At 31.6% G+C, this 25078-nt stretch overlaps 4 protein-coding genes across 5 annotated transcripts; 1 reads left to right on the top strand and 3 right to left on the bottom strand.

Annotated features, from left to right (window-relative positions):
• The first annotated feature begins 1575 nt into the window (after positions 1–1575).
• Positions 1576–5045, top strand: LOC113865921 (putative receptor protein kinase ZmPK1). Its single transcript, XM_027500730.1, has one exon. It carries the CDS (start codon positions 1576–1578, stop codon positions 3964–3966), a length of 2391 nt encoding a protein of 796 aa, XP_027356531.1. The 3' UTR covers positions 3967–5045.
• Positions 5046–11951: 6906 nt separating this feature from the next.
• LOC113866270 (putative receptor protein kinase ZmPK1) lies at positions 11952–14366 on the bottom strand. Its single transcript, XM_027501149.1, has one exon. The coding sequence runs from the start codon at positions 14364–14366 to the stop codon at positions 11952–11954; it is 2415 nt and encodes an 804-aa protein (XP_027356950.1).
• A 1377-nt stretch (positions 14367–15743) lies between these two features.
• On the bottom strand, positions 15744–19450 carry LOC113864752 (protein MRG2-like). 2 transcript variants are annotated; one of them, XM_027498819.1, is made up of 10 exons: positions 19162–19450; positions 19035–19088; positions 18936–18949; positions 18711–18853; positions 17971–18011; positions 17613–17720; positions 17358–17437; positions 16722–16891; positions 16330–16414; positions 15744–16226 (listed from the first exon to the last, which is right to left on the bottom strand). In XM_027498819.1, exons 1-10 carry the CDS (start codon positions 19306–19308, stop codon positions 16136–16138), a joined length of 933 nt encoding a protein of 310 aa, XP_027354620.1. In that variant the 5' UTR covers positions 19309–19450; the 3' UTR covers positions 15744–16135. The 2 variants fall into 2 exon arrangements, with proteins under 2 accessions (XP_027354620.1, XP_027354621.1); XM_027498820.1 differs by having other exon boundaries at positions 15754–16226; positions 17616–17720.
• Positions 19451–22504: 3054 nt separating this feature from the next.
• LOC113865398 (F-box protein GID2-like) lies at positions 22505–24151 on the bottom strand. Its single transcript, XM_027499905.1, has one exon. It carries the CDS (start codon positions 23656–23658, stop codon positions 23155–23157), a length of 504 nt encoding a protein of 167 aa, XP_027355706.1. The 5' UTR covers positions 23659–24151; the 3' UTR covers positions 22505–23154.
• Positions 24152–25078: the final 927 nt, after the last annotated feature.

Here is a 25078-nt window from a genome sequence, read left to right as displayed (position 1 = left end):
TCCCTTGACGCTACGGGCGTGAATCCATTGATCCCACAGGAAGCTACCATGCAAGACGTTGGAAGGAAACCCTCATGCTTTTCATTTTCTTTTTTATATAATCTAGATGTATTCAACTCTTTACGTGTATCCTTTTCTTTTTCTTTTTTTTTTCTAAGCAGAGAAAAGAGAAGAAAAATAAAAATAAAAATAAAAATAAAAATTTTAACAAACATATCATCCATGATATTTTTATTCAAGTTTTTCTTATTTTATCGTTTTCTCTAAACATACGATATATATGTCTATCTAGCGATTTAATTACGACGTTGTAATATAAAAGCAAACTGGATTGATTTACTTAATTTATCACGTGTGTTTTAAGTTAATCCAAATTAAATCGATTAACCGATATGGGATTTGTTCAATTTACACATTAAAAATATATTAAAAAAAACTTTATACATTATAAAATAATATGTTTTATTCATCAATTTAAATTTGTACTAATTGTAAGATAAAATGCCGACACTTTACAAGTTTATACATTTAATCAAATTTAAATGTTAACATAACATTTCACCAGCAATCATTTCATATTACAGCTTAACTCATATTTTCCTATTGATTTAGTTTTATGTTTATCTAAATTATAAATACTTTTTATTAACAATAATTTTATTCGGATAAAAAATATTCATCCTATGATAAGATTAATTTCCTCAAAATTTTAAATAAAAAATAAATATATATCACTTGAATTAAATATTCTTTGATGTTTATTTAATTCGTTATTTAAAATTAAAACATGCATGATATGCTTCGACTCTTAACATAATAAAATAATAAACATTGTGTACTTGATCTCTACAAGAATATGTAAGATACAACGAGGAGAGAGGCCTAAATAATAATATTGAAAAGTGAAAACGTATAGCATCGAAAAGGTTGAAAGTAGAGAAATTATTTTACAAGTAATTTAAATTTGATGCCAAACAGATAAACTAGCCAAAGTAAATTAGTTTGATTTAAAATACAAAATCCATTGGCTGAATCCTAGAATCAGTTAGCTTAATAAAAATAAAGACCAACTTCATAACTAATTAGCCAGCCATCCATCTTATCCACAATAATAAGAAAATTGATCAATTTAAGCGCGACAAATGAGGGGGTGAAGGTAGGTAAGAAAATTGATTAAAAAATAAAATAAAATTGATGTATAAAAAAATTATAATATAATATTTAATAAAATTTAGAATCAATCATAACTTATAAATAATTTAATTTTTAATTTTGATTTCAAAATATATTATAAAATTTTAATTTTTAATCTTTATAGTTTTTTTTTCAAACTTTGATCTTTATGATTTTATTTTATTTAAATTTTGATCATATAAAATATAAAATATTGATATCGATGACTATCTCGTGAAAATTCGGGGGTGACGTATTAGAAGTAGGGATGATAATTAAAAGATAAAACTAAAATTAAGGTAAACCCAAAATAGATATTTAAACAGGTAACAGGTTGGGAATAACCCATAACTTACAACTCATCGTTGTATCAGTTCATTCCTATACATATTTACTCCCACAATGCACATGCTAATCTTCTTCCTCCTTTTCATTTTTGCCTCAATTTCATTTGCTTTTGCGGTGACAGACACACTACCAGAAAGATCTTCACTTTCGGTAGAGAAACCAAGCGAAACGCTGGTTTCAGCCAATGGAGACTTCTCCGCTGGCTTCTTTCAAGTCGGAAACAACGCCTTTTGCTTCTCCGTGTGGTTCACAAGGTCCAAACCACCCACCGTTACATGGATGGCAAATCGCGACGAACCCGTCAACGGCAAAGGCTCAAAACTCTCACTTTGGAAGAACGGCAACCTCGTTTTGATCGACGCAGAAAGAACCACTATCTGGACCACCGGTACCTGCTCCCCCTTCGAATCACATCTGAAACTGCTTAACAACGGCAACCTCATACTCCTCACTTCACAATCCACTATCGTTTGGCAAAGCTTTGATTCTCCAACAGATACCCTTCTTCCTGGCCAAGCAGTAACAGAACAAGCAAGCCTTGTTTCATCAAGAAGCACAACAAACTATTCCTCTGGTTTCTATAAACTTTACTTCGACAACGACAACGTTCTTCGTTTGCTTTACAAGGGTGCTACTTTGTCTAGCGTGTACTGGCCAGAAACGTGGAAGCTTCCAATCGATAATGGGAGGTCCACTTACAATGTAAGCAAAACCGCTGTGTTGGATTCCTTTGGACAGTTCTCGTCTTCTGATGGGTTTACAATCCGTTCTGCGGATTATCCAAGGATAGTGCATAGACGACTCAAGATGGATCCTGATGGTAACTTGCGTGTGTATAGCTTCAACGAGGAGCATGAGATATGGGAGGTGTCATGGCAAGTCATTTCCCAACCATGTACTGTTCATGGCATTTGTGGAGCTAACAGCTTGTGCACTTATCATCCTGTTTTGGGAAGGACTTGCTATTGCTTGCAAGGATTTAAGGTGAAGGATCCTAATGATTGGACTCAGGGTTGCGAGCCTGAGTTTAGTCCTTCTTATTTTTCTTGCAACAGAAAGGAGTCTATGGATTTTCTCCATCTTAAAACTACGGAATTGTTTGGCTATGACTTCAATGTGACCGCCGTTACAAGCTTGAAGGAGTGCCAAAATCTGTGCTTGGAACTTTGTGATAAATGTCGGGGTGTGCAATTCAAGTTCAATGGAATTAATACTTATAATTGTTACCCCAAAACAATACTACTCAATGGACGGGACAGCCCAAATTTCGACGGAGAGATGTATCTAAAATTGCCAAAAGTGACTCTTCTCTCTTCTAGCGAGCCTCTTAAGCATTCGTTCATGAATTGTTCCGTTGGTTTGTCCCAACGTCTGGATAGATTTTATCAATTGCCTAGAAGAAACTCCACGTTGAGTTTCTTGGTTTGGTTTGCTTGCGGGATTGGGGCCTTTGAGGTGTCAAGCATTTTCCTTGTGTGGTTCTTCTTGTTTAGAACAAACAAGCAACCTGATAAAATGGATCAACAACAGCACCTCCTTTCTGCCACGGGATTTCAAAGGTTCGCCTATGCAGAACTCAAAAGCGCGACGAATGGATTCAGAGAGGAGGTTGGAAGAGGAGCGGGAGGGATTGTGTACAAAGGGACTTTATGTGATCAACGTGTTGCGGCTATTAAGCGCTTAAGCGAAGCTAATCAAGGAGAAGCTGAGTTCCTGGCTGAAATAAGCACGATTGGCATGTTGAACCACATGAATTTGATTGACATGTGGGGGTACTGCGTTGAAGGGAAGCACAGGCTCTTGGTGTATGAGTATATGGAGCATGGATCCTTAGCAAACAATCTCTTTGCTAATGCACTTGATTGGAAGAAGAGGTTTAACGTTGCTGTGGGTACGGCCAAAGGTTTGGCTTATTTACATGAAGAGTGTTTGGAGTGGATTTTGCATTGCGACGTGAAGCCTCAAAACATTCTCCTTGACTCTGAATTCCAACCCAAGGTAGCAGATTTTGGGTTGTCGAAACTTTTGAATAGAGATGAGCGTGGAAGTTCTAATTTTTCAAGAATAAGAGGAACACGGGGTTACATGGCTCCGGAGTGGGTTTACAATCTTCGCATTACTTCTAAGGTGGATGTTTATAGTTATGGGATTGTGGTGTTGGAAATGGTAACTGGAAGAAGTCCTATGGAAATCCATAGCCTTGAGAACAGTAAAGGCATAGAGCAGCGAAGGTTGGTGACGTGGGTAACAGATAAGATAAACATTGCACCAACGAGTGAGTTTTGGATTGAGGAGATAGCTGATCCCAACTTGGAAGGCCAATACAATGTTTCAGAAGTTGAGATTTTGGTTAAAGTGGCTTTGCAATGTGTTAAAGACGACATGAATGAAAGACCGACAATGAGCCAAGTAGCGGAGATGCTTCAGTCCCATGAAAGAAAATGAAGTTCTCCCTCGTTAGTTATATCTTTTGTTTTGTCACTTTTGCCGCTGCGTACTGCGTTGTGGTTTTCTGATTCTTCTACAAATACGTGATATTTTGTTTTTGGATAATGTTTTGAATATAATTATTTGAGACAATTTTTAATCTTTTAAGTGTAATTGAAAATAAAAATGACAATAAAATTTTTGAAGTGTACTTTGAATTAGTGTATATTAAATAATAAATATAACTATATGTAATAAAACAATTTGTTTGTATTTATTATAAATAACAAGTGAACGCTAGTAAAAAAGAAAAAAAAAGGATCGACTACACATTTTTATTTTATCTGACATGTCCTCTTCTACGGTATTTCTTAATTACAGCAATTAGACTGTGTTATACAATTTGATTTGGACGTATTCTTTTTGCTGATGCAATGTGAGCGATTTTTTTTCTATTGTTTTGCTTTTTTGTTTTTCTTTTAATATTGCTTATGAATACGAACATAAATTCACACAACCAAATTTTTTTAATTTGATTAAATAATTTTTATTTCTCTCTGATGTAGAAAAAAAAATCAACATAATATACGAATACAATTTGAAAAATATTATATTTGGATCGTTTTCATAAAATTTTCTTTTTTGTCTGTTTCATCGCCAATCTGCAATTTCATCCCGTACTTTTCTTCTTTTTCTATCTCTTTTATTTGTTGTAAAATATATTGTATTATAAGAAAATAAGCTTTATTTATGCTATTATTTCTTATGACAAATATTATTTAAACCACATTTTTTATTCTCCATGGATACTTATAACAACCAAAAGCTACTTATGATTTTTATTTTAGATATTTATTGTTCATAGATCCTTTTGCCTTGTAGATGGCGATCCTTTGTGAGTTAAAGATTAGTGAATTTCTTCTTATTGGAACGGAACAAAGTTAGATCATAAGGAAGTCAAAACAATAGTTTATCTTATGGAGGATTTAACCTAGTTAGGCTCGTTTCCTCTCAAATATCTACATAAATCACGCCATGATAAAAGAAGGATATTTTCCTTATTAATTTGGGTTCGTTAGAAATGAGTGAAAGAAGAAAGAGAGATGAAAAGGAAAAAAAAAAAAAACTGGTAAATGGTGAGAAAAAAGGAAAATGTTTTTTAAAAAAATATAATAATCTGACCAATAATAACAAATATTACAAAAAGTCATTAATAAAAATAAAACAATTCGAATAGATTGATATGAGTGTGAAGCAATTTGATATTGCTTAAATAATATATTAAATTTGAGCTTTTATATATGTAAAAAAAATTTACTTATTACATCGATGCAAAATACATATCGTATCTAAATTAAATTGAATGAAAAAAAAAAAAAAAACAGACGTGATTAGATTGAAAGAATAATTTTTGTACCATCTCTACAGTGAATGTCGTGGTTATATGATGTATTTAACAGGCTTAAATTCATGTCACTTTTTATTATTATTTACGTCCCGATCGACATCTCTTTAGTTAGATATTGTGTAAATAACATGCGGCTATGAGTCTATGACTAAGACACTAGCTTCTATATTTTATCTCTTTACTTAGATAGTAAATAATATGCAGCTGTGAGTCTATGACTAAGACACTAGCTTCTATATTTTATCAATAGTTATACTTTACTTACAGTTATACTTTACTGAATATTCTTGAAAAAAAGTTAAATAAAAAATACATGTGATTTTGATTAAAAATTAATTAAAACAACAAATTATAGTAAGAATTAGAAGAAAAGTGACGATGTTTCTCTAATAAAGTTAATTAGAATAAATATTAATAATTTTATAAAATTATTAAATACTATTTAGCAATATATTATTTTTAATATTCTCACGACTATTAGCTATTGTTTGTTATAAATAAATAAATTTATGGATAAAAATAATTATATTAAGAAAAAAAATCATTAAATAAGAATAAAATTCACATATTTTTATATATTTTTTAGATAAATTTTAAATAATAACTATAAATATATTAAAAATAATGTGATAAAAAGTGTATTACTAATAATTCTCTAAATATAATTAAGATGCATGTCAAAATTAATTTTAATTATATATTTTCTTAAAATATATGCTTTAATTGTAAAATATAAAAATTAATTTTGAAATTTAAAAAATAAACAAACACGAATAGGAGGTTAAAAGGTTTCCAATAAAAGGAAAAGTGATAATTTGTAAAATTTTATAAAATTATTTTTATGTATCTTAAACATTATAATATATATATATATATATATATATATATATATTCACACACATTAATTCTAATATGATTGCAAATGTTAATTTTATTTTTCCAAATTAAATATCTAGAAACAAGTTCCATGTTTACACATATTCCACCAAACTGAAACGAAACTTCCTTGGCAGTGCCAACTGAGATGGACTTTTCATAATCGAGTCCAAAGTATCTTACCTATGCATTTGTATCTACCAATACCACGGGCATTTTATTCCCTTCTCAACTATTGACTTTTCTAGCTTGCTCTCTCGAATTAAATAAGAATGCATTGAGAATATAAAAAATTTTCATTCAATCATAAATAATTATATGAATGAGAATTACTAACTTCAATAATTATATAAAAATATACATAATATATATTTTAGTTGTTGATTGTATTAAAGTTTCTATAATTTCCAAGAGTATATCAAAACTAATTTGTAACACGTGATTTTTTATAATTGTTTGTGAGAAAAAGAAAATGTACCATAAACATTTTCCAATTGTCCAAGGCTCCCAAACCAAGATAATCGATGGGAAAGATTTCCACTACATATGTATAGAGTCTTGATATCTCGCATTTTTATTTTCTTTTCATACTCACTATAACATAGTCATTTTAAATTAATGATCTCTGCACTGCAAACTTACTTTCCCTATACTTCAACCTATCTCTCACTTTTCTATAAATCATCACTCATCGTTTAGTCTATGGACATGACTGTAAGTATAAACTCTACCCCCTTGCAATATTGAATGGCAAATGGGAGTTTCCACTATCACTCGTCAAACCAAAAGAAATGAGTGTGATCTCACTGAAACCATGCACTGCAGAATTTGGGTCAATCGAAGGCAGCTGTCATAATTAGAATAAAAATCAATGGCAACTGGCAGCTATGTCCTATATTTGTATTTTCAACCTAATTTCGTAGATTCCATTGGAGGCATGGTAGTGTTTGTATAAACAAATAATATAATCATGTCAGCATTGGCATGCCCTATAGCAACTTGGCAAATGGCACTTATTTTCTACTTCGTTCCATCCGTGAGATTGGTCAAATTTATTGGCTAGACAATGAAATCCCCTGGACCACCCGGATTCATAGAATTACATACAGCATGTCACACATTTGTCCAATTGTTTTTTGCTTGTACATTTATCATTTATGCCAATTGCCACCACTCTACAAATGTTCTATAACTCCCACTCTGCCTCGGACCAAAGAAAATAGAGTTATTGTAGTAATAAATTATAAGAAAACACATTTGTTTTTTAAGTTAAAAAATTACAAATACATATTAATCACAGTTTCTTACATGATTTTTTTAACAAGTTTTACTATTAAATAAAATATACAAAAGGCATTATTTTAGTAAAATATAAACAATATTTCAGTTCAGTGAAACGTAAGTGCAGCATAAATAAATAATATAAAGTTTATATTATTTATAAATAAATAAACCTAAATTTTAGTAAATACTACATAAACTTGTCAAATAAAGAAAGGTAATATAAATAACATGTTGTTAACATTTCTGGTATCAATTAATAACAGGTGGTACTTTGTTCGGAACCGTTTTTCTGGTTTGGGTCCGTTTAATAACCTCCAACGTCTCCGCTTACGGTACATCCATTGAACTTTCGTAAAGAAAAAAAAAATGTGAAGAGTTTTAAAGTTAAAATTTAATAAAGATGTTTGCTACCGTGTTTAGAAAAGATATTTTATACTTTATTTTAATTAATGATTGTAATTTTTTATTATCTTAAAATTTACAAAAATATTTATATATTTTTTAAATAAATACTAAATTTTATAGCAAAAAATAAATTACTAAATTTTATTCTTTATTATATATATTTAATATAAATTTAATAATAATAATAATTTTATCCGTTAAAAAGTATAAAATATTATTTTAATTTACACTTTAAATAAATAGTAATAACTTTAAAAGAAAAGTATTATATTTTTAAATTTTAAATTCATTGAATATTTTTTTAGTAAAAAATTATTATTTTTAGATATTTAAAATTATCTTTAAATACTGAATTTAATAAAACTGAAAGAAAAAAAAATTCTATCGATGATTTGGGCCTTACGGATACGAGTTGGACCCTTCCTCCACAATTGATATTGGTTGTTGAAGAGCAAACAATTTATTTGGGCCTATAGATACTATATTTTTTTTGTCTTGTTTAACTGAAAACCATGTTCATTTTAGTGAAGTGGGACTATGGGCTGGCCGAAAGCAACAAAGGACCGTGGCCCGAAGAAAGGTAAAAATAAAAAACAAGTGACGTAGGACTATCAGACCTAAACAACAAAGGTAGGACTAAGAATTTGTGGAATGGATTACGTGCTCTGCCATAAACATTCAGAACATTTTCTATGTGCTAATTACAGGATCTTGGCAGTTACTAGCTATTGCACAGTTGGACTGTACTTGTTTTTCACATTTTGTAACTCTATATCCCATTTCATATCCCTGCCGCAGTTACCGAATCAGCTAATGCCACAAACAAAGCTACATGTATGCGACTCAAAAAATAATAAATTTTCATATCCAGTAAAAAGATTTTTTTTTGTTGTTATTATTGATTTTCCAATGTCGTAATCAAACAGGGAGATTGCATGTTGTGACTGCGCAATCCTTTGATAATGGCTACCAACTCATCATGTCTTCTGCTTTTTAAAGTACTATCTGCACTTAAAAGGGCATGTTAATCCAGATAATTGTATAGACCCTACTATTTGTACATTTATTTTTAGTTATAATTATCTTGGTATGAATACAAATACTTGCACAAGAAAATGGTACAAGTATATCTGAAAACAGAAGTGCTAATAGAATAGACAAGAAGAAAAAGAAACGAGAGCAAGTGTTTATGTTTTAATCATTTTCATGGCTTTTAACGTCTCCGCAACAGCATCTTTCGTCTTCTTATAGACATGGTAAAGCCAACGCTGCCTCGTTTCTGTTCCATCAATTCCTTGGACACCTGTCATGGGGCTCTTTCCATAGATATACCCAATGCAATGTTGAGCCTTCTGAAAAGTATCCCCACATATTTTGATAAAGGTTTCCAAACACTACTCCATAAACACAGCAGGAACTTGCTGTTAATTCCATTTTGATGGCTTTTACGTTCTATCAACTAGCCATATTATTCGACTGGAATAACAAAACGAAGGCGTATTTATTCTTTCTTGAACCTATGAGTGAAGTGCCCGAAACTTGCTGGCAGTTTCCATCATCTCCATGTCTCCTAGCAAGATATATAAATCGTAATTACATGTTCTTTAACACATTCTCAACTGATATTAAAATTTATAAAAGTATAAAAGAGAAATAATAGATTAAAAGGAAAAAAAAAAAAAGGTTCACTTGATTTTTACAGTTTTTAATAAATTTTAATTGATAATTAAATATTTATTAAAAAATGTGTGTAAAAATTTTTTTTTCTAACATTCTTCCTTTTTTGGAAATCAAGTGAATTGAAATATAGCGCTCCCAACATGACTTTTTTTGGCAACAATTGGAGTCGTAGCTTCTCATTTCTCTAGATAAGAAAAACATAATACTTGTGACGATATAAATATCTATATTTAAAGTTATTACAAATTATTAAAATAAAATTAAAATTTAAAAACTAATATAAAAAGTGTATTTAAAAATTATACCTAAAATTTATCATAAAATAAATCTTTAATTTTGATACATTAATGTAAAAAATTTTACAGCGTCAACCAATTAAAATATATCATAAATTTTTTTATATTAATTACTTTTACTGATATGTCAATCTATAATTTGATGACAAAGTAATTTCTTTACACTATTAATATATTTAAATTAAATTCTAAATATATTAATAAAATATAGTTTGCAAGAGAAAAAAATTAGGGACATTACAGATTTTAAAATTAACAAAGACATAATAGATAAAAATGGTAAAAGTCCTGAGTATAAGTGATATGTTACTTATATTAGCTTATTGAACATGAAATTTTAAGTTAGTAATTTTTTGTGACACAACTACATTAACATTTAGCTTTAAATGATTTTGGGGAGAGGATATTATCTATTTTAAATAGAATTTTTTGATAGCTTATTAAGAGCTTTTACCTTATTTCTGTAAAAGTAATCAAGTAATCAAATTCATAGTAAATTTTATGATATAAAACACTAGGAGTATTTACAGAGTTTTGGAAAATGACGCAATTCTTTTCCTTACATAAATACTTAGATAGACCAAACAACTTATTCTAACAAAAAACATTATTCAATTGAGAATTAGATAAATTATTTAGAAGCTAGTTCAATAGACCCGTGTTAAAGAAAGATGCCCAATTTTTAAAGTTCCAGACCTGTTTGACAAATTAACAGTATCTAAATACATGAATTATAGATTTTGGATCAAAATCACATCTAGGACAAAGAGGAGAGTTAGTCATATTTCTCATACACCTTTAAAAGCTAAATTATGGGATCTGTTCTATGGAAAATGCTGATGTGGAGGATTAATCAGAGATAGTAATAGAAAATTCACTTCTGGTTTATACATAAGTCTGGAGCCTTGCATACCTTTAAAAGTTGAATTATGGAGTTTGTTCTATGGGTTGCAGTTGGTAACTCAGAAGCAAATTCAAATAATTTGGATTGAATCATACTCTAAAAATGTTGTGCAGCTAGTGCTGAATATTTCTAGATATAATTATCTATTTTTTTATTTGATTATTGTTATTAGAAATATTTTCAAATATATTTCTTTCATTAGAATCAACCATATTCGTAGAGAAGGTAATAAGTATACTGATATTTTAGTCAAATTAAGTCTTAAGGCTGTTATAGATTATATTTATGTTAATAAGTACGAAAAGATAATAAATATGCTGATATATTAGTCAAATTAAGTCTTAAGGCTGTTATAGATACTATTTATGTTAATAAGGGTCCTCTTTCTTTACTTCTCTTTTTAAGCTTGAATTTTGTAGGTATCTGTAATTCTAGAATAGAAGGTTAATTGTGTTTTGTTGGGCTGTGTAGCCTCTTTTAATAGGAAAAAAAAAGTTAGTAATTTTTTTTAAATAAATAAATAAATAAATCCTAACTAAACATCTCAATAATTTATTTTAGGTCAAATAAACTACCTAATGCATAAATTATTCAATTATCTTGTCCAACACATGCTTGGCCTAAAATTACGAACAACTTACATGGATATAGCGATATGGTATGCTTTGTTGATCAAGTCACTGAAAAAAAGTTGACATACTTAGGGATTACTCTTGACACTAAATATTTAAACATGATACACACCTATGCACACCATTTAATTAAGGAAACCATTACACAAGATTCTTGTCATTACATAAAATTAAACTAGGCAACCTTCGTATGAAAACTAAAAGACTGTTTTTATGATTAACACACATCAACACCAAATCATAATACTTTCATTTTAAGATATACAACACGCTATTCAATTTTTCTAGTTTGCAGCACTGAACACGGGAGAGTCCTGGGTCCACCATTCCTAATGATAATTCATGAGAGGTTTTGGATTCAGCACAGTTGGTACATTCGAATGTAAAATACTATTACTTTAAATTTGTATTGTTCAAAATGTAACGTAGCAGTATTTTATATTCGATGACACTATCTGCACCCTTTTTGAGTGCACTAAATTCGGATTATTTATGAGATGACACTTAATTTTTGATGATCACTGATTATCATTTTCGCGGCTACATTTCTGAAGCACCTCTATTACTTGGCTCATGGTGGGTCTCTTGTCCTTCTCTTCCTCCACACATTGCAGAGCTACTCTAGCCAAAGCTTCCATCTTACCCTCGTCATAACCTCCTTCTATGGTGGGGTCTAAGATTTCATTAACCCACCGAGATCCTTCATTCTGTTTCTGTCTAAGCCACGTGATCAGGCTGAAACGCTGCTTCTCTACTCCATCATCAGTAGTTGCATCAACATCCTTTGTTGCGCTCTTTCCTGTGATCATTTCCAACACAACAATTCCATAGCTATAAACATCAACTTTGGAGGTGATTTGTAGATTGAAAACCCATTCAGGAGCCATGTAACCCCTGGTTCCTCGTATCCTTGAAAAACTGGAGTATTTAGTATCATTTCTGTTCCGCAGCTTGGACAGCCCAAAATCTGCTACCTTGGGTTGATAGGTGGAATCCAAAAGTATGTTTTGGGGCTTCACATCACAATGCAAAATCCACTCCAAACACTCCTCATGGATATAAGCCAAACCCTTTGCTGTTCCTAAGGCTATATCAAACCTTTTGGCCCAGTCCAACTCATTAGACTTGATATTTTCTGCTAGAGAGCCATGCTCCATGAACTCATACACCAGAAGCCTGTGCTTGCCCTCAGCACAATACCCCCACATCTCAATCAAATTCATGTGGTTAAGCCTTCCAATGCTGCTTACTTCTGCGAGGAACTCTTCTTCTCCTTGATTAGCATCCTTGAGTCTCTTCACTGCTGCAACTCGTTGATCAGACAACACACCTTTGTATACAGTCCCTGCTGCACCCCTTCCTATCTCTTGGCTAAAGCCTCTGGTGGCTTGTTTCAGCTCAGAATAACTGAATTTTTTAAAACCATTCATTGCCAAATTATAGATTCGTTGATCTGCACCAGAATATGGTTGCCTGGTTCTCACCAGAAAAAACCAAACCAGAAATATACACAAAACCTCAAGCCCTCCCACTCCCCCTGCAAACCAGATCAAGAACTTTAAATATCTGTTTCCATGACCCTTCTCATATGCTCTCTCTAGCTGCATCGTTCTCGAACTCGAAGAACAATCAAGACTGTAATCATCTACGTCATCAAAAGAATATGAACTGTTTGCTGGGAGTTTCAAGTACAGATCAGCATTAAAATACGGTGTACGATAAGCATTCTGCAACTGCAACTTCGGATAACATGTATAAGTGTTGGGCCCAAATACATAGGTATATTGTATCCCTTGACAGTTGCATAACTGCAGGCACAAGTCCTTACACTGCTTAAGCGTATAGTTTTCCATGATCCCATAGTCATAGCCATACAACTCCACGTTGCTTATATACAAAAACCGAGACTCGGTTACGTTGCAAGACGCAGTGAATTTCGGTTCACAGCCATAAGACCAATCACCAACATTCATCATCTTATACCCCGGAAGGCACGAACAATTCAAACCACGATCATGATTATAAGTGCATAAACTATTGGGGCCACAAATACCATGAATGCTACATGGTCTTGCTTTGGCTTGCCATGAAACAGACCATTCTTCTCCACTTAATCTCCGACTATAAACACGAATGTTCCCATCGTGATCCAGGGTGAATCTTCTTTGTATGACGGTGCCATAATCAGTAGTCATGAAATTGAAATCATCTGAAGAACTGAAATTGCCAAGAGTATCCATCACTGCAACTCTGCTATTATTGTAACCAGCCCTATTAGCCTCCCAATTGTTAAACCAAGGATCTGGCCAGTAAAGGCCTGAAACTTCAGGACCATCGTAGAGAAGACGAAGAATGTTATCGTTGTCGAAGAAAAGGGTGTAAAAACCCGAGGACTTGTTAGTGTTGCTTCTAGAAGATATTAGTTTTGCGTATCTGGTGAGCACTTGTTGAGGTAGAAGGGTATCTGTAGGGAAATCAAAGCTTTGCCACAAAACGACGCCGTCATCCTCTTCAAGTAAAACGAGGTTGCCGGTGTCGTTAAGAAGCAGGTGCACAGAGGAGGACAGTGAAACGGTGTCTGTTGACCAAACGTGGGAGTTATCGGCGTCGTTTAAGACGAGATTGCCGCTGTGAAGAAGGGATACCGTTGAGCGCTTGCCGTTTACAGGCTGGTCACGGTTTGCCATCCATACGACGGTGGGGTTTCGTGTTTGGGGATGGGGTTCGGAAAACCAAATGGCGAAGGAATATGCGTTTTCGCCAACGGCATAGAAGCCGGCGGAGAACATGCCGTTTGGTGAGAGCATGACGTCGTTTGGATTATCCACTGAGAGGGATGAACCTTGACGCATAGTTTCGATTTCTGAAGATGAAAGATGTATAGAGAAAACAAGAGAGAGGAGGATCAACGACAAGGGGTATGTTACAGCCATGGAATCTCACGAACTCGCAGGATCCCACTTTTCACGTTGATCAACCTCGATATATAATAGTACGTACTATGAATACAGTTCGAATGTCCGCTTTTAAGTTTACAAATTCAAGTTGCGCATTTCACTTATATTATTAAATTCATTTAAAAAATATTATATAATTATTTTAAAATTTTATAAAATTTTAAACTTAAAATTATTATTATTATAATAAAATTATAAAAATAAAAATTTAATGTAAAAAATATATAACCCCATAATGAAAAATAACAGTTTTTAAAAATATTTTTTTAAGTAATTCTTAAAATTTTTGTTATTTAAATAAATAAATAATATATATATATATATATAGCAGAATAGTACTGCTGCCTTCATTCTATATTTGACTTGAATATATAAATTCGGGCTTCATCGTTCTGGCATTGGCTACGTGAGAAAGACTTTTTGTCTGAAGGAATATTGTTTGACAAGGACATCGTTTTATATATTATCATCTTCTATGACTATTTTCGCACGTTGAAACAAGTCGGATTTGATTTTTCCCCTAGCAAAATGATGGCAATTCTGAAAATTATTCAAATCTAGGCATGTAAATAAATCGAAGTTTATTTTTATAGGTTTGACATAATACATTGATGAATAATTCATTTGTATATGTATACAAAATATATATATACTTAATACATTATAATTTTACTTTAAAATATTAAAGAGAATTATATATATATATATAGTATGATGTTTAGGATCATAAAAAGATATCATGATGTTTATAGCCCTCCATTATTTTTCTCTTATCCACTGGTATTCTCTTTTCAAGTCAACGATTAAGGCATTCTACTATTCCACAATATTTCACACCCTCGTGTTTCGGAAATTATTATCTTATATTGGCATAAATAATTTTTTCTAATTCAAATATAATTATAACTTAATCGCAAAGGAATGTATAAAATATAGTGAATTATTGAATTAATATTTATTCAAATTAATGAAGGTGACATTAGAAAGGAAGAGGGACAGCTATGTAATTGTTGACCATCATCTTCCCAAATAAAATGAAATGAGTTAGCCTTGAACCCTTGGTAGCTTTAGGGTCATCTGTTCCTTCAAGTCATGAGCATTCTTCCCGCTCAATATATTCTTCTAAGTTTTAAAAATAACTAGTTCAATTTTTTGTACTACGTACAAATTAACAATTGTTTTACTTTGATAACGCACAGTATATAGATATAATATTCCCAAACAAAACTCTCAGTTAAAATTAACTTAATATACATATAACCCCGATTCATATATTTTATAAGTATATAAAATCAATGTTAAAACGGGAATAGAAAAGTATGCAATAGGCATCGAAATGCAATAAAAGTTAAACTACAACAATTTTTGCACCAAAATAAATCTAACTTGTATGATTAAAATTCACCGTGTGTGCGGCTGTGGTAGGGAGTTAGGAACCAATCGTCACATACACGTTAAAAGAGCGTTGGGTAGACAGTGAAATCACAACCTTTATTTTAAAAAGCATGTTCAATATAAAACGAAATTCAGAAATAAAACTAACATTTAAAATTGAGGGTCAGTAAACATTTTCCTTCTGTAAATGTTACACTCTCCGTACCCTGGATATGTTGGGATCTCAAAACAACGGGTTTACTTTCGCAAATTTGATTTCAAATTTTGTTCAACAAGCAAACTGCAACGGTGACAAAAGCATTCTATACCAGGTATTATGTACAATGCAGAATAAATTGTTGTCCCCAAGCCTAGTCACCTTGTTTGTTGGAGCTGTTCTCAATATCTTCTGCAACATGATAGGTAGAAAGGAAAAACGTGTTCTGGTTTTTTCGCAAGAACCTGCACCACAAAATCAATGTCAACTGCCAATAGAATTTTTTTCCATTTAAATCCATCGCCAATGACTGTTTTAAACATAAAACTAGGAGGAAAAAATCAAAACCTGAGAAAGTTCAGTAATTGCGCCTGAAGTTCTGTCAATGTCTCCTCTTCAATGCTAGCATGAGACAATAACTCGGGCAACTTAACTTCAAAATTCAAATCCAGTAAAAAAAAAAAAAGCACAAGTAATTAGGATCACAAAGTATTGGAAGTCCTGATAATGAATCTCTACAAAATGCAAACTTGACCTCATAGCAATAATAAACTCAAGTCAGGCTTAACCTAAGGGCCAGCATTTTTCAGTCCTGTCGGGGCAGAATAACCCCATCACCATTTGTATTTCCATTACAACTTGATGCAATAATGAATCAAAAGTCATGACAAACTAACAAAAAGTCAAACTTGTAATCCTTCATGTAATAAGCTTGTCTAGTGGCAGACAAATGAGCATACCAAAGAGACGCAACAAATGCTCAGCACCGTATACAGTAGAAGGAAAGATATTGGCAGGACAAGCCTCATGATACTGTTGGCGTTCATTCTTATACAAGAGCATCACTGGCAGTGCTTTGTCAAAGTAACAACACAATCCTTTCATAATTTCTTCAACTGAATCAGCTATCCTATATACAACATAGCATTAAAACAGTAAAAATAAGTACCATAATAAATATATAAAGGGTGTTGTAGCTGTATAAAAAACAAACAGCTGGAGGAGTAATGAATTGAAGGCACTAAATAATTAAAAAAGACAAGTACAAGACAATAAGGGACTTAAGAAGCAGATTGTAGGCAGACTGGCAGAGACTAATTAAAATGGAACTTTGTACTTGGATATGGCATTGACTGGACAGAAAAACTAATTACAATCCGAAAAGAATACATAATAGAAGTGTAAATGATTTGTCAAAAGATTAATGAAGTGGTTTATTCTTAAGAATAATAACAACTTTGATTTTAAAAAATTAATGGGTCCAGGTTGTCGTTTAAATTGCTTAACTGTTCAATATAATGTGACACACACGTACATTCCCAAGATAGAAAAATATTTGACATCAAGCTTTAAAAATGGCATCAGCATGTACTTACGATCCACATTTCTTCAATCTGTAATCAAAATACTTCTTCAATATGTCATTCACATTAGGAGTTCGAGGAAGTTTAACGAGCTGCAGAAAGAAAAATAAAAAACATAACCTCAACAATTAGAAAATGATTTCTCTGAAGTAAAACTGTGTTCTGTAACAACTAACAAGCTATCTCTGCATGTCAACTCACGTCTGAAAGAAATGAAGCACTGACTAATCCTTAGAAATTGAATTAATATATTAAAAAAGATATCACTACCTTGCCAAGATGGGTAATAAACTCACAATCATCAACTAATTGTTTCTTTAGTGTTGGAGGAATCTGAATGTTGACAAGCTTGTCAGGATGAACCACAGGTTTTCTCTAGAAATAAGCAAACAATAAAATCAATTAAATTTATACCCTATAGGCCAAAAAAGAATTTGTGAAAAAACAATCCCTTACATCCACATGGAGCAAACCATGCGTGAAAAGTTTGCAATATTAAAACTTGAATTGTCTAACTAACTTGACTAACAGTTTATATTGATGCAGAAGATCTACATGAACTTCAAAGAAGCATGGGTGTATGACCAGTGCCTTATACTAATTAAAAATTAAAATGAGAGAGTACCTTAATCACAGATTCATTCTTCCGTTTCCTGCCTCTTGTTACTGCATTGCATTTTTCAGAACGTCTTAGAGAAATAGTAGGGACACATACTGAAGTAAAAGTTGATCTAAACATATTTGCATGTGGTAATTAATCATAGAGCCCAATTATTTTACAACAAAAGGTACAAGAATAACTAATTAAAATAACAAATGCATTGAGTATTAGATCATATATATTCTTGGCTATATGGCTCCCAACTATTAATCATGCAAGGCATTGTACATGGTCAGATCTATATTATTGTGTGTGGGGCTCCAACTAAGCATAAACATTTTCTATCATTGGCCCCATATCTATTTCCTCCCAAGTCTCCACCATCACTCACTAAACAAATTGACTGCAATATTTTAAAAGATAAGTCATTAAACTTTACACGTTAACTAAGGAGACAAATAAATATAGAATCTGCATCTCATATTGCCACCAGGAAAACTACAATGATCCATTTAGTTGAATTCCTAAATGGCTAGTCAGATAACATCAACCTTTATGCTCTGTAGTTGAGAACAAGATATAGAAAAACGAAATCCTACGTTATGCTGCTAATTGATGCAGTTTTCGCACAGTCACTAAGTGAACTTTGTGCTGTGTGTCAACAATAGCATTCAAGGGAAGTGAAAATTGCTGAGAAATTCTCCAAGAAATACAGCAAGTAAATAGTATTGAAATAATTAAAGTGAAGAAAAGAAATATCTGACCATTAGTAGTCTTGGATTTAACCAATCCACGTGGGAGTTTTGCATTTTTATCATTGCCAAGTTTCTCATCAAGGGCAAGTTTCTGGCGCATGTTTTCCTCCGTGTGTTTCATCAAACGATCAATACCAACCCATTCATCCCAACTGCAACAAAACACAAAAGCTTCCAAACTAAGCCGTGGCGCAGTTCTTAACATAACGTTGAATAAGACGATGACACGCTTACCTTTTCTTCCAACCCTGAAAATTTAACAACAAAATAATTGAGAAAATGAGAAGGGGAATAACGGAATAGTAACAATAACAAAAGAAGAGAAATGCTTACGAGATAATGAACGAAGAACTTCCAACCTTTGTGCTTGTACTCAACTTGCCGAACCTTTAAAACGAGATAGATAATTGATTTAAATAAATTGAGATGAATTTTGGAAATGGGGGAAAAGAAAGGTTACCTTGGCTTCGTAAAGACAAGCAGTGTGGTAGGCAAAGACCTTTTCTCCTTCGGCAAAGGGGGGAAAGGAGATATGGTTGTGAGCGGTGCTGCTGCTATTGCTATTCGAATTGTCGGTAACCTCAGTGATTGTCTTGGAACTCCCCATTTTCTCTCGCGATCAGATTGATAATTGATTCCCCTTCTCCTTATCCTCCCCGAAGAAAAGAACCAATTTCTGCCCCCTAAACCCAAAACCCACCAAGATCTCTCTCTCCCTCTCTCTCTTCCCTATTCGGTCAAGTAGAAGTAGGTAAAGGTTAACTTTAGCCTCTTTAAGTAAATAAATCAAACACGACAAAAAAAAGAGAGTAAATATATCAATATTTTATTGCTGTTAATGTAAATAAATTATAAGCGGTGATAATTAATATTTTTTGTCTTTTTTTTTTTTAAATATTGGCGGTTTATTAACGTGTGTCAATCAATACATGTAAAGGTGATAAGATAAGTTACGACTCATTTGAGTTGGCCATGACAAGCAGCAAGTTTTAGCCCCATAAGGTAAAAATTTTAAATATAATTTGAAAAATATTAATAATGCATTTTAATTATTGATTAAGGTTTATTAAAAAATTAAAAAATTAAAATTAATTTAAGAATAAAATTTACATAATTTTTTTATAAATTTAAATAAAATTTAACTAATAATAAAAAATATATTATATAAAAATTCTTTGAAAGTGTATTATTAACATTACTTTAATTTAAATTTATAAAAACAGTGTTCAAAATAAACTAACTTTCATGAACTTTTTGTAAATTTAATTCATATAATATATTATATAGTGACGGCTATTAAATAGAACTTATTTTTTATTATTAACTAAAATTAGGTGATTATATTTTAAAGACAAAGATATATTTTTATTACATAAAGACTTTTTTGTGATAAAGTATAAGATGTATTAATTGAATTTAATTAAAAATAATATATATTTTTTATTAAAAAATATTAACTTTAGTGTTTAAAATTTAAAAATAAGTAATTAAAAGTAAACAAAATATTAATAAATGATAGAAAATAAAAGGGATAATTTTTTATAACTTCTAAAAATATATAAAAAATATAAATTATTGTTAACTTGTGGGAAAAAAAATATTATTGTTTTATACTATTTTATTGGACAGGTTTAGTTGATCTAAGTCTATTTTGTCACCTCAAAACACTTGTTAATGATTATTAAATATAATTTGATTTTTTATTATTAACTAAAACTATGTCATTATATTTAAAAGACAAAGACATAAATTTCATTAAATAAAATAAAATATAGGATGTATTAATTAATTTTAATTAAAATTAATATATATATATTTTTTACAAAAAATATTAACTTTAATTTTCAGAATTGAAAATAAGTAATTTAAAATAAATAGAAAATAAAAAATTTATTATATTAAGAATATAAAAATACAATTATTTTTTTTATATAAAAATAATTTTTAAGTGTTTAAAATTAATCTATTAATAAAACTTATTTTTGTAGCACGTGTTTAAAAATGTACAATGAAAACTTACGAATAAGTATATTTTTATTTTTTATATTTACAAATTCTTCTAATTACTAAACGAGTAATTCATTGAATTTTTATATTTTTAATAAATGCATATATTTCTTTCATTTAAAAGTTATATTTCCCCAATTTTAAATATATAATTATTTTAATTGTTTTCTTTTATGAAATTTAGGTAAAATTATTTTGATGTTATTTATTAATTAAAATTAGATTTTTACCTCGATAATTTATAACAATGTTAAATATAATTGTTTTACATAAAAACTATAAATTTAATTAATAAACAACACCAAAAAATAATTTTTCTTTTGAGAGAGAGGGAGCAAGCCTGCGGTTTTTGGTAATGAAATTAGAGTTCCATATCCCGCATTAGTAATTTGCGGGATTGCAGATAAACTTTTGTACTTCTATGTTTATTTATTGTATTTTCAATCTGTTTGTATAAGGGTGGAAGCGAGAATTTATCACTATTGTCTAATGTGTCTCCACTTTTATGTACAAAGAATAATAATCTTTCATCATTCAGTAAGAAATCATTTGTATATTATCAATTTACCAAACGTGTAAACAAATCGGTCATCTGTGAAATTTTATTAACGAGAACATCGACTAATCAAATCATTTATATAGTTTATTGCAAAGCTTGAGAACTGTGTGGATATTAATTTGCATAAGCAAATGAGCATCTGCTTGGAACCTATAATTCTGCTCAACTGTTAGTTGGTGCGGATTAGCTGAAGGAAAAACAGTGGTGTTAGAAGAAAATAGTAATGATCGACCCAAAAAGAAACACGTAATCAATTTTTTTGAACCAACAGTGAAATAGTTAAAAAGAAATGAGAGAAACAAATAGAAGAAAATTAGTTTAAAAATACGTGTTCTTTAGATTAAATAAATAAACATCTCTACTTATTTATACGAGTAAAAAATCAAATAAAAAAATTAACATAAAAAATTGAACTTTTATTATATAATTTTATTTATTATTTTTATGTTATTAAAAAAGATTTTATCTTTTAAACAAATTAAGGAAAAACATACACCCGTCCCCATTTCACGCATACTAGGGGGCTTCTTTTTTTCCTCGCGTGTTCGTTCCTCTCTTTCCATCTCCTTATATATTGACATATTAGATAAAAATTTAAAAGTGATATTAATCATCCATTATCTTTGAGTATGTATATCAAAGATTATTTTCAACAAAATAAACGCATCCAAACATGCATCAAGTTAAGATAATATACTGTTTCTTGCTGATGAAAGAGTCTAGAAATGGAGCAATTCCCCATGTCCCCTTTGCATGGGTTCACCATGTGGCTTTTGAAAGTTGGGTAAAGTGTAACGTAGACAAGTCTTGTATGCTGGGGGTGGTGACCTTCTTCTTCCCCTGACTACTCTTGCGGATCGTTGATGGAGTGAAACCTTACTTTATCTCTACTGCTTCAATTGCTAAGTTGTAAGGTCATTCTAATTGCCCGACGGATTACCTATGATGGAGACATTTCAGCCATTTGGGAGGACTCTAATTCTTCTAATTACGTTGACTTTTTTGTGAAGTAACATAACTGAGAACATACCCAGTGAGAAGTTAACAATTTTGCCCGCACCATGAAAAATTGGTTCATCGTTTGGAGATTCTAGAACTTTCCGATGCTAATTGAGTTTTAAGGCCGTAGTTTTTGTTAATAGTGTGATCTTGGGGCTCTTTCCTCCTTGTAACTAAAAATAATGAAAAGAAAGAAATGCAAAAGCTGGAAGAAGAAAAGTTATAAATTCGTCCAAGAGAGTAATGCATTAAAAAAGTGGAGTAAATGAAACAAATAAGATGGATCCCCGTAGCGACAAATATCGTCCCTCAAGAAAAATTTGGCTTTTGCAGAACCAATGGAAGGGCAAACTCATTCGTGTGTCTTTTACCCATTGGGCCGAAATAAGAGCCAGAAAACATAGGCAGTACCAGACATTTATTATACAACAATAAGACCTCGGCGTCTGTCTCTTTGTGCGCATTCGGAAAAACCACTCTCAGGACCCCCCATCCCTCCTTTCATCCCCTTTCGGCAACTCCACCCACCACACCCATTTCTCATTCAGCACCAAATCAATTCCCTTTTTCCCTCAGATCCAAACCCTAATCTATTCACACAACCCCCAAAATAAGCAATTCAATCTCAACATAAAAAAAAATATATCATAATTCGATCCCAATATATATTTATCGTCAAATCAAAGTACATACAAAACATTATACATTCTCATCAGTCTTCTCTTCCCCCTCAATTTACACATCCAGCTTAGACTAATTAATTGCCCGAATAAAAACCAGATCTGGCGACATAAATCTAAAAATCGCACAAAATGAAAAAAAAGCAAAAGAAAAACCCGAAAGCCGAAATTAGATTTAGAACAACACGTGGAATGGAAGGAACAATCATCATCTGCTTCTATTGCAATTCATCTTCTCATAGTAGCGAATAGAGAGAAGTGAAAGGGAGAGATGAACCTCGTCTTTCCCCAAACGAGGTAGCGGCTTCGACCGAATCACCTGCGATATGGGACCCCAAGCCGAGGAAGATGTTTGAGGCTTGGAAAGGGGCAAGAGGTAAAGCGAGTGAAGACGACGAAAGCCACCAAGAGCAAGGACCACGGATCGTAGCTGTTGCTCACCACACCCGGTGTTAGCCCACTGCTTTGTGCAGATCAGTTCCCAGAGTCTCTCATCCTGTGCCGTTTTATGCCACTGTTTGTTTACGCAACCCGCCATGGCCAGCGTCCTCGCGTCCACGTGCTTCAACACCTCGAACAGAAGATTCTCGTCGAAATTGGCAAGGCCACCACCAATCCTCCCATCGTTACCCTCTTCGTCATCGCTTTCCACCGCTTTCACCTTTTTCATCTTCCGGTCGGCGCCGGCGGCGGACGAAAGTGGACGCTTCATGCGGAAGTGAAGACCCTTTTGGCGTTTCTCACTCCTGCGACCCAAAAAGTAGGATTCTAGGTGGAAGGAGAGGGATGGGTAATGTGAAGAAGGAGTGTTAATAAATAAAAAAGGAGAGAGAGGGAGAGAGAAAGGGATAACGGTAACGGAATTGGGAAGGGGTTTTAGTGGGAAAGGATGGGTAATGGGTAATGGGTAATGGGTAATGGGGCAGGTGAAGTAAAGGTTAAGGTTAGGGGGGTGCACCTGCTTTTGATGATTTTCGAAGACGACAAAGAGAGAAATGAATGCGCTTCGATTCTTTTATTTGATGGACGATTTTGTCCTCATGCTTCTGGCCTTTTGTTGCTGTTGCTATTCTCCTTCCCTTCATTCTTACCTGGAAATGGGAATATCTCTAATGTTTATTAGGATTATTAATACTAATTAATTTCCACCATCACCATAATACCAGAGCTCGATGTTGCTTTTTAATTTCAATCTCAAACACCATCACAGTAATCTACCATTCGTACGTCCACTTTAAAACTATCCGCGAATAATGCCCTCTTCCTTCCCATTACACGCACTTTGCCTTCTATTTTTCTATTTCAAATCCAACTGTCCCTAATTATTCTAGTTTCTTTATATTTAATATCATCATTAATGCTGTATTTTTTTTACTATTTTTCATACTAGTTTTTATAATGTTTAATTTATAAACTATTCTTACTAAATTGTCTTTGTTGTTTATTCTATATGTTATTTAAAATTTGACTTAATAAACAGTTTTGGCACTCATAAGTTTTTAATTCTGTTTTGTTTTATGTTTACTGCCTTATTATGATTTCTCATTTACCTCTATTGTGTTTTAAAACCTTTAATATTTTTCATAACGTTTTCTTCAGCCTTTTCGTATTTAGAATATTTAAATACTTTCTGTTCCTTTCATCAAATATATATTTTTTTTATAGTATTGGTGTGTTTGATGAAATTAATAAATAATTTAGTCGAAAGTTAAAAGTTAAATTAAAACGTTAAAAGCTAACTCAAAGTTAATAAACTTGCTTAAAATTTATTTATCTACCTTATCAAAACACGTTTATGTTTAATAAGATAAAATAAGTAACTTGTAAGTTGTTAGTCAACTAGCTTATTTAAAAAAAGCAATAAAATACTACTGTACTACAGATGTTTGATTATGATTTTTTTTCAAAAAATAAAAATAAAAAAACTTTTAGCTTCAAAGCTCCTAATTGATAAGTTAATAAAAGTATTGTATGACTTGTAGGATTTTTTATTTTTATTTTTCACTGCGCTTTCTTAATCAATGCCTCCATTTTTAATAAACTGCATGTGCGTCATTTTACTTTTTAAAATTTTAACGAAATGCACTTTATTTTATTTTATTTTTATAATGAAATACACTTTATTAATATGA

The sequence above is a fragment of the Abrus precatorius genome, unplaced genomic scaffold, assembly GCF_003935025.1.
Source record: "Abrus precatorius isolate BTA unplaced genomic scaffold, Abrus_2018 Scaffold4, whole genome shotgun sequence".
Classification (NCBI taxonomy): domain Eukaryota; kingdom Viridiplantae; phylum Streptophyta; class Magnoliopsida; order Fabales; family Fabaceae; genus Abrus; species Abrus precatorius.
This window is presented reverse-complemented; position numbering and strand designations above follow the sequence as displayed.